This window comes from Malurus melanocephalus, unplaced genomic scaffold (genome assembly GCF_030028575.1).
Source record: "Malurus melanocephalus ecotype Western Australia unplaced genomic scaffold, MMel_1.1 scaffold_72, whole genome shotgun sequence".
In the NCBI taxonomy this organism is placed as follows: Eukaryota; Metazoa; Chordata; class Aves; order Passeriformes; family Maluridae; genus Malurus; species Malurus melanocephalus.
Window position 1 is genome coordinate 1,458,600 of NW_026623304.1, and position 9,825 is coordinate 1,468,424.

General features: G+C 39.4%; 1 protein-coding gene across 1 annotated transcript in view; it reads right to left on the reverse strand.

Annotated features, from left to right (window-relative positions):
* The window catches only part of TECRL (trans-2,3-enoyl-CoA reductase like), a 55,162-nt gene extending 49,143 nt beyond the window's left edge, over window positions 1-6,019 (reverse strand). Inside the window, exon 1 of the mRNA XM_057366825.1 lies at window positions 5,786-6,019. Within this exon, the coding sequence (XP_057222808.1) occupies window positions 5,786-6,019 (234 nt within the window). The remainder of the gene's footprint in view (window positions 1-5,785) is intronic.
* Between the last annotated feature and the right edge of the window lie 3,806 nt (window positions 6,020-9,825).

Below are 9,825 nucleotides of genomic sequence, written 5' to 3' on the forward strand. Positions count from 1 at the left end.
CTCCAGCACGTTCATAATTTGCAATAATCTGTGAATAACCTTTGATGCAATAAGGCAGATGTGCGGCTGGGGTAAAATGTCTTAACTTAGGTGGCAAAGAGGACCTTTTCACACTGGCTGGGAATCTGTCTCTACAGATAAAATTGTGGAATATTCACTGCTCTGGTGACATAGCTGGCTTTTACTGCTGACCAGAATGGCTTATGCTCAGGAGGAGCTGGAGCTCCACCAGTGTCTCATGAATTCATGCTGAATTGTTTTTCCTGAACTTCAAGTGAAACTTTATTTTTTTTTAATTTAATTTTTTTTTTAAATTTTTTTTTTTTTTTTTTATCTCATGAATTCATGCTGAATTGTTTTTCCTGAACTTCAAGTGAAACTTTATTTTTTTTTAATATTTATTATATTTGCTTCTTTATTTCTTCCTCCAGGCTTAGGCTTTTTTAATCCAAAACAAGAAATGTACCAAACCTGTCATTTGAAGGCACTTCTAAGTTTCAATTAGTATCAGCTGAAGCATTAGTCATCTGTTGCAGCTTCTGTAATTCTTTAAATTATCCCTTTGCAAATGCTAAATGCCCTAAAGTTACCAGTCTCTCCCCCCCTCCCCACTGTCTCTCTTCTAGAAAAATCAAAGGCTGTTTCTCCAGGTATTCCATTTAAAAAACCATCTCACAGCAAGCAAAAAGTAATATGTACAGTTGTCTCTTTTCATCTGGAACTACCTGTATAGCTATATTGACATTAAAATTATGTGWATTTCTAGCAGAGCAGGAAGAAATAAGCGTCATGCATTGCTACAACAGAATTTGAATATGTTTACCTACTTTACCAAGTATAAGTAATAACTGRGGAAGAAAATACTACTGTCATCACTACCAGCACTGGCGGCTAAGCATAACATTCGATTCCTACCAGCACAAAAACACACAGATTTTATAAATATATTCTTCTGCAGTGCCCCCCAGCAGGAACCAGATCTCTGTTGCGCTGGATGCTGTGAAATATGCAGTAAAAGGCACACGAAATCCTCCTTCCAAAAGGAAGCAAAAAAAGAGTTCTTCCACAGCAATGAGCCAACATCCAGCTGGTTTTGTGTCTGTGTCCCACTGCCATGTGGGACTCAACATTCCCTTACTGTGGAACCCCCCAGCAGGCTATTCAGTTTATTCAGTCCCTTTGGGCATCTCTGGCATCAGAGGTGGCACATCTTCAATGACAGATTGCTTGAATGAGAAAAATGATGATAAAAATCCTCCCATGAAATGAGGCCACTGTGGATGGTCACAGGCTCTGCTCRCTCTCCACAAAGAAGGATGTATAGTCCTCTTAAGTGAAATATTAGAAGTGAAAGATTTTTTGGGGGAAATACTTTAAATGGCCATGAAAATATTACTCTCTTTCCTTTACTTTGCTTCCCTAGAATGAGGCTGATGGGGAGAGTCTGGCATTACAGGCAATGTTCTGGTACTGCAAAGAGCTCCTTTGCAGAGCTCCACTGCCTGCTTTAACGACTGCATTTGCTCACCTAAAATGAATGTGGTGTGTCTAACCTCCAAGCCATGATGTGAGGAGTTATTTTTATTTGCTAGGGCTGACTGTGCAAAAGAGAGGCGGTGATGACTGCTCTCCTCTGCTGTTCACTTTCTGTGACAGAGCTGCAACCCACAGGCGASATTTCTGATACCAGAGACAGCATTTCTGCATGCAAATGTTGCTGACACACCAGTATAAATTTGTTCTATTAARCCATGGCATGCAGGTAAAAAGACAYATCTGAGGAAGCAGGCTCTGTTCTCCAGGCCTTAGCAAGTGTACTGAAAAGGAGGGTCCCTGCACAGCAGCCAAAACCTGAGTTTGCAGCTCTGTTTACAGCTTCACTTGCAAAATCATACAGCACAAAACTCCTGAGCTCTGAGGCTTTTGAAGGGAAAGAGCTTTCTCTGCTGGTTTCCTCAGAGGTGATTTATTCTGCAAAAACTGTATTGTGTAACACTTTCTGCCTTAAAAGCAGCTCATGCAAAGTTAATTACATTGCACCGTGTTTGTGGGGAAATATATTTTACTACAAGTTAATTTGAAGRAAAAAATATTATACAATGAATGCTATAAAAGAAACAGTTATGAGTTGCCTTTACAGCATTTATAAATCAAATCACTGCACATCGATAACTTTAAAACCAGCCTGCATCAGGCTTTTGGAACAATGTATGAGTAAAACGGTTTTTGAGCAGCCATGAATTTTTCGTAAGTTGTGGGTGGCAAAAAAATATGTGGGTTATTTGTTAAAAAATACAAAAAAGGAATTGTTTTCTTTCATTTATAAGACTTGATGAATGTTGCATGTTCTGCTGTTTCCTGTGGCTTTTTGGAAGCAATACAGAAGCCAAAACCCTGACACATTTTGTGACACTTTTTAATTGAAAATATTGCTTACAAGAAATCACTGATTACATGCTCTCCTCTTTACACAGAAATAGGAATTTCRTCCATACAAATTAAGAAATTGTGAGGAAAAAAGAGACTTGTGACTGTCTATGTTCATCTGCTGTTTCACACTGGCCAAATAAGAGATTTATTCCTTGCTAAATATCTCTTTCACTCATTAAGCGACACATAACAACTTAGTTGTAGCCTAAGTTTAAATTAACTTTTCCTACTTGAAAACTTCCCCTTTTTTGGGGTATTTTGTAGAAAAACTGGGAGAAGAAAAAAAAAAAAAAAACCAAAAAACTGAGGCAGGTTTGTAATTCCTCCATTCCCTCCCCATCCTCTAAAATCTGAAGCCTCTTCTCCATGATGTATCACCTCAGAATTAATTTCAGTACCAAGAGCAAATCTGGGGGAAAAGATCTCACATTACCATTATTTCTCTTCTAAATTCTTTAAATAACTCATTGGAAAAGCTCATGTGCACCAAAGTACCTGTGTAATGTCATATCCATAGCAGAGAAAGTCCCCAGAGCAGGTTGACAATGTCAAATAAAAGAAATTATACTCCTATAAAGAATTTCATGTTCACAGCGTGCATGTGCAAAATAAACTGCCAGTGTTGCTGACTCGTGTGAATTTTACTCTAAGTTTTGCAAGATTAGGTAATTTTCCTCCAGACACAGCTCCTGCAGGAGATCACTATGGGACCAAAATGTCTGGGATTTTTCTCTCCTGCTTCTTTTCAGTATTYTACCTGCATTCCTGGTTGTGGAAAAGCCTGCATTATGATGTGAACRTATCTTAAAGGCTTAAAACCCAGACAAATGTGTATTTAATTTGTTCCTTGAAGTCAAAGAAAAGGACTTATAAGAACAACTTAATATAAGTGACTCATCATTCYCAAAATTATAAGATAGGTAAGAAAACCAAAGGAAATAATGTTATTTTCCTTTTACAGACAGAGAACTAATTCAAATAATTAATTGTGCTGGGTCAAAACTTTGGATTGATGCCAGTTGATTTCTCAAGATCACACAGCCAAACAAACCTTTTCKAAATTCCTGACACAGCACTGAGGACAAGAAACTATTTCTTGCTAAACACCAAAACTAGCTGAATGCACCATAAATTTACAAACTTTACACAGCTCCCTCTGATCTGAATGGGATTCTTAGGCACATACAAGAGTATTTCTCCTGAAAACTCAACCTCTGGAAGGAGCTACTGGTGTTTAACCACACAGCATCAAGCACTGAATCACTCTGCCTGAGTTTCTGTCAGCTGGGGAAAGAAATAGTCCTTCTCTCTGTCATTACAATATAGTTTGCCCCTTCAGATTTATTAATCTGAGAATATCACAAATGCTCTTACTAAATCATAATAGTCTGAACCACTAGCAACATCCAATAAGGGTCTCAATACACACATTTTAATCTGTGGGTCCTGCTTTCTCCTATTCTGACAAGCAATAAYTACACAGAAATCCAAGAAATTAAGTTAATCATAACTCTCTTACAAACAGAAAACAGACATTAGAAGTGTCATGTTGGGCCTGTACGTATAATATTTAATTAAACAGAAAATTATGCATAATCCAGTACAGAGCCTCTTGTTTGCTTTAATAACCAACTGAAATGAAGTTCACCAATGCTAACAAGTGTTCATGGAAGCAAGGAACTCAACTTCTGTGCCTTCAGGGTTGACTTAGGAAGGGATTATCACAGCAAATAAAGAGACTTAAATAGCCAGGTGAATGTGCATTCAGACACCAAATTCTTTAGGCAGTCTTGGAAATCTCAGCTTTGTACTCTGCTTGTACCAACACCTTGGTACTTTGCCAAAAATATTTAAAAAAAAAAAAAGTCCATGCTCCTGGCCATGTAAATTGAATGTACATTTCTGTTTCTGAGCAGAGACTTCCAGTTGTTGTTGCTGCCCTGTGTGTATTTTACCTCTGGGTAAAGAGTACTTAGCAATCCCCACTCATGTTTCTCTTTTCACTGCTGCAGGGGTAGAGTCCATGGTTTGGAGGAGGTGTAGGAAATCTTCAGGGTCACGAAAAACTCAGAGTAGAGATTAAAATGTAGGTCTACTATCATCCCAGCAGCATGCAGCACAGGATTCCTGAAATGTGGCTCTTTGCCTCATGCTGTTTCTGTACTGTATTTCTTTTAATGACATTATAGGAAAGCTAAAGATCAGAAAAAAATTTAGACTTTCTTTTTATCAAAACCTAATTGTAAATGTATGTAGGTAAGCTAACAACTCCAYAAATATCACCCAAAAATGTAACTATCATCAAAAACGTTATTAATAGTCACCCTGCTTGTTTGACCATTTTGTACATGTTTCATCTTTGGCTAGATTTTAAAAAATAGCAAAAGAATATCTTGCCCCATTAAGATAAACAAATGAGACATTTACCTCTAACTAGGCACACAAATTGCAGAAAGACTCTTTAAATGATCAAGAACACTGGAAAATGTGGTAGTATTCCACCCTGCATATTTCAAAGGCATTAAATTAAACATTTGAAGCAAACTTATCTACCTGTTCCAGCTGTTGCCAATAAGGATAAGGGATTTTTTTTTCCTAGAAAAATAGTCTCAAAACTCTACTAAGTTCCTGAAAAATTCCATAGGCTAAATAGATTAGGATTCCCATTTTCATGGCATGCAAGAGACCAACTCTTTCACTGAGGGACAATGTATCACAAAAACTGTGATGAAAATATTTATGAAGCATGTTTTTAGCTGTTATTTATGGGTTTGCAAACTTCCTTCCTACCCTCACCCTCTCATCCTACCTATGCAATTTGGCTGTCGTTTATATTTTTTTGCTCACATTATTAAAACAATCAAACAAAAGCTCAAAACACCTCTTTTAGACAAGACCCTTTGTTTAAAACTAATTTTTTTTTTTTTTAAATTACCAGATACGGTCTAATAAGCAGGGTGCAGCTGAGCATATTTAGAACCAACAAGTACTCACAGCACTGCAGAGATGGCAAACTTTAGAAATGTATTAAAGCTGAGTATCCATTCTGAAACTAAAGTTTAAGTAGCGTGGTCTGAAACAGACAGTGTAAGTGTCAAGAGTCAGCCTCAGGACATATCCTTGAATCCACAGAGCAAGCAGGAGGTCTAAAACAAACCAGTGTGGGATTATTTGTAAGAATCCTGGAGAAGAACAGCCCAGGGTTGTGACTAACAAGGAAYTCTTGGTGTCTCCCAGAGAAAAGTATGGAAGTACCTCTACTASAGAATAAAACCACAACACACTGAAAACTGAGCCCCTGAAGTGGCACCGTGTGAGGCGGGCACACCCTCAGCGTGCTGCAATRTACACTCACCTTATCCACAATGCAGATCTGCTTCTTGCTCTGCATATCAACAATTTCTACTTCGAAGTAGGTGACTTTTGAGTGCTTGAGCGCCGCGGATGGTTTGCTTTGGCCAGCAGAGAGCGCAAGCTGGGACAGGTTGAAAAAAGAGCGAGAATCATTGTGAGACATGGACGGAGCTCCTCCATCGGCCACAGGGTCCCGAATGCGCTCTGGAGCGCTGGGATTCCGCCTCTTGAGCATGGAGAGAGCCAGCAGCGAGCGTCATATCAACAGGGGACAGTTCCAGGGGAAAATGCCTCCTCCCTGCATCAGTTAAATACAGCCACAGGCTGGCGAGGCACCAAAGGTCAAGTGGCATTCCATCTGAAGTGTACTGTCTTATTTAGCAGGGGTGAAAACAATGGCTCTGTAATCCATGCCTATATTTAATCTGCTACCGTGATGTGCTGGGTTGGGGCTGCTGCTGCTCCCTGATTTTCTTTYTTTTATTTTTTCCTTCTTCTTCTTTTTTTTTTTTTTTWWTTTTWTTTAAACCCGCGTTTGAAACAAGTCATCCGGAGATTCCCAATTAGCAGATATGAGATCCTGAAATCCCAGAGCCCCAGAGGGGCAACCAGAACTGACTGAAGTAAATTCCACTGTTACCTCCTGAGACAGATGTTTAAAATGTCCACGTACACACACATGTATGGGTTTAGATGTCATCTGTTCTGGAATCATCATCATCAGATGTCATCCATTCTAGAAATATCCACTAACAAAGTAGCATGAGTTCATCAGCAAAATTTAGGGATCTGCTTGGTTTTAGCACYATGGATTTTCTGATATTTAATGGGGTAGAATTTTCCTTACAGTTCTGCCAGGGAAAATCAACTGAAGGAAAGCAAATTACAACCTTAAAGGCATTCATTCAGGGCTTGGATCATTTCACTGTTTTCTTATTCTTTCCTGGCAATTTTTACAATACAAGTTGGCAACAGAACGAAAGTAGCTTTAATGATAAAAATAAAGATTACATAAAACAGCAAAATTTTTTTCTGAAACAGCTTCCCCAAGCCTTGTTTAAACTTCTTTTTTCATGTATGGCTTTTTAATAGGATTTAATAGAACTAGCAGCACTTTTCCCYCCAGAAATTCTCTCCAAATTTCCCTGGGCTGCCCAGGATTTCAGTGTTAAGTGTTAAAAGGGCACCGTGACTTTTTGCATACAGCTCTTTCCACAGAGTAAATTCTGAATACATTTATTCAAGGTAAAATATCAGGAAAACTACAATCACTATTTAAAAAATCACATGGGTTTGTTACACTGAGGAAATTTAATTAAGTAGAAAAAAGCTTCCACAAGGTAAAAGTCACCAGACAACCTCTGTGGGATGCCAGGTGGGAACAGAACAGGTCTCTTCTTTGTTTCTACAATAATTTACAGAAAATTTAGTGGTCACTACATCCTTTCTAGAGACACATGACAAGAAGCTCTATGAAATAACAGAGAAAGTAATTTTGGTAAGTTGCTCMAAGAATTAAAATGAGAGTGAGGGGGACCCCCCAAAGGAAGGCAATTTCCACACCAGTTGCTGTTAGTGGAATAATTCATGTTTTATCAAATTGTATATGTGCTTAAGTTCTGGAAAATAAAATCAGCATACATGAAATGTGTCCTGCTTGCAAACACATGGAAAAGACATAGGAAAAGAAAACAKGGACATTAACAGAGGCTGAACTGGTGGACAGGTCTGAGCTCAATGTTAAGAGAAGTGGGCATTCAAAATAACCAAACAATTTTGATATCAAGAGATAGTTGCATTTATTTATGGTTCTTTAGCCAGTAGTTCTGACTGAAGAAGCTGACCCCAACTCATAGCTAGGATGCTTTATGTCCACTCCACATGACAAACTTTGCAGTAGCTCAGACTGAGAGAAAAGCCCCCCCTGGTTGCTGATGCAGCCACGCAGCCTTTGAATGCCTTCACTGGATTTGTTAATGGGAAACCCTGACTGTGGGAATGCAGATGTACAGCAATATCGATCCCCCAGTACAAAAAAACAGGATTAAATTTTGACTATACTGAAATCAGTCAGTGTCGTGCCACTGGTGCAGAACAAGTCAGCATCTAAAGGAGAAAACAATCAGGCCTGAACAAGATTGTRTTGTATCAAAGCAGTTCACCTGTCTCTGAGTTTAAATGAAAGGGGTTCAAGGAACCATCACCTTGGTGGATAGCAAGGAGAAATTTTGGTATAAGCTAGTCAGAACAGGGAGCATGACAAATTATTGTCTTACTGTGAGGAACAGCCTAAACTGTTTTTACTTACTGTAAAAACAGCCTAAACCTAAAGACCACAGAACACACAGGTACTAAAATCCAAGTGTGAGAYACATTTATTTGAACAGGCTACTATAAGGAAACTGTACACACTGCTGTACAAGAGTTGAGACAAACTGATAATATCCCCTTTCAGCTGTAAGATTTATATGAATCAGTGAGCYGTAATAGCATATATTAATAAATTTCTAAATTTCTTTCAATTCAAAAGCCATAAAGAATAATAYTGATCATCAAGGCTAATTTCTGTGTGTATAAAGGAACTGGTGTTGCAGTCATTACTRTGGGTATATTTATAATATTTAAAAGGATAACATCTGAGCTGCTGCTGCTGCTGAGGAAAAAAAAAAAGCTTTTGATTTACTGCAGACATTTAAACGATCAGAATTTTATTACTGACCAATGAACACTYGAATATCTGAACCAATTCCAGGGAAATGCTTACAAAAATACACTTCCATTTTTTCAATCCAAGATATTCATTTGCAATTTCAATGTTTTGATGAATCACAATCTTTACAGACCCAAACACTTTGCTGACATAAATTAGGAGAACTTCCCTAAGGGTGATTGGCCCTTTCCTCCCTCTATTGCATTACGGATTTAGGATTAGACTGCAGCAAACATAATGCTTGCATATTAGGTGGATGAGAGCTACTCCATCAAAAATAATCAGGGATAGAGTTACCAGTGATAACCTAAGCTCTGAAAGGGAGATGCATAAAAGCCATGCTGATTTTGCCATTATTGTAACAAGTGCTGCACTTCCTTGGAATGGCATCAATGGGTTTGAATGTTCTGGCTCACCCAGCCCACTCTGTGTGGAAGTGCACACAGGAGAGAAACATGAATTACTGGACAGAAGGCACATTTTTCCTTTCAGTGTAATTTATTATACCTCACCTCAGTCCTCAGCACTGGAGAYGGGGAGTCCCAGGATATGGGGATGAGTGATCAGTCCTATGGTGAGATTTATTGCTCGACGTTACACAGAGATCAGCTGCTGTCCCCAGAGCTGTGGCAGGRCTGGCAGCCAGCAGCCACCCAGACCCTGGCCTCAGCTTCTCTCTGGGACTCTGAGAGGAGTCAAAGAGCACTCAGCAAGAACTAAATCATCTCTGACAGCTTCAACTCACACTGAAGTTCAGGCCATGTAAGGGGCCGATATTTTTGGGGGCCACAAGAATGGGCATCGCTCCTCTCAAAGTGTGGCTCTGCCTCCTCTCCTCACTTGGCACTCAGCTCACAGGAGCTGCTTTGGAGACAGGCAGGCACTTGGTTAAGCCATCCTTTCTGAAAGGCACTTTTTGGATGAGGCAGGGAGTGCCTGTCCCCAAATCACGCAGCCTGGCCATTATCTCTGGTTAATAGAATTGCTGATACTTTCAGACAAAAATGTAACACCTGTCAAAGATTCTTTGCACCCTTCTAATCAATATTTGGGAATCAGCCTGTGCTGGTCACAGCAAAATAAGTAACAATGCAACCATCAAGGGCTAAGACTTAGCATTCAGTTTCTGCTTCTGACACTGATTTCCTGTGAGGTGTTGGGGACCTGCTGCTTTTCCTGCTTTCTCTTCCTATTTCACATGCCTTCCCTGTGTGAGGCTGCCTTGCACCATGCATTTCGCAGACAGCCTGGCACAAAGGGATTTCAAAAGATCTCAGCTGGGGCCTTCAGGCGCTTCTGAAGTTCCTTTTCATCTCGGGTGATGTTTTGTA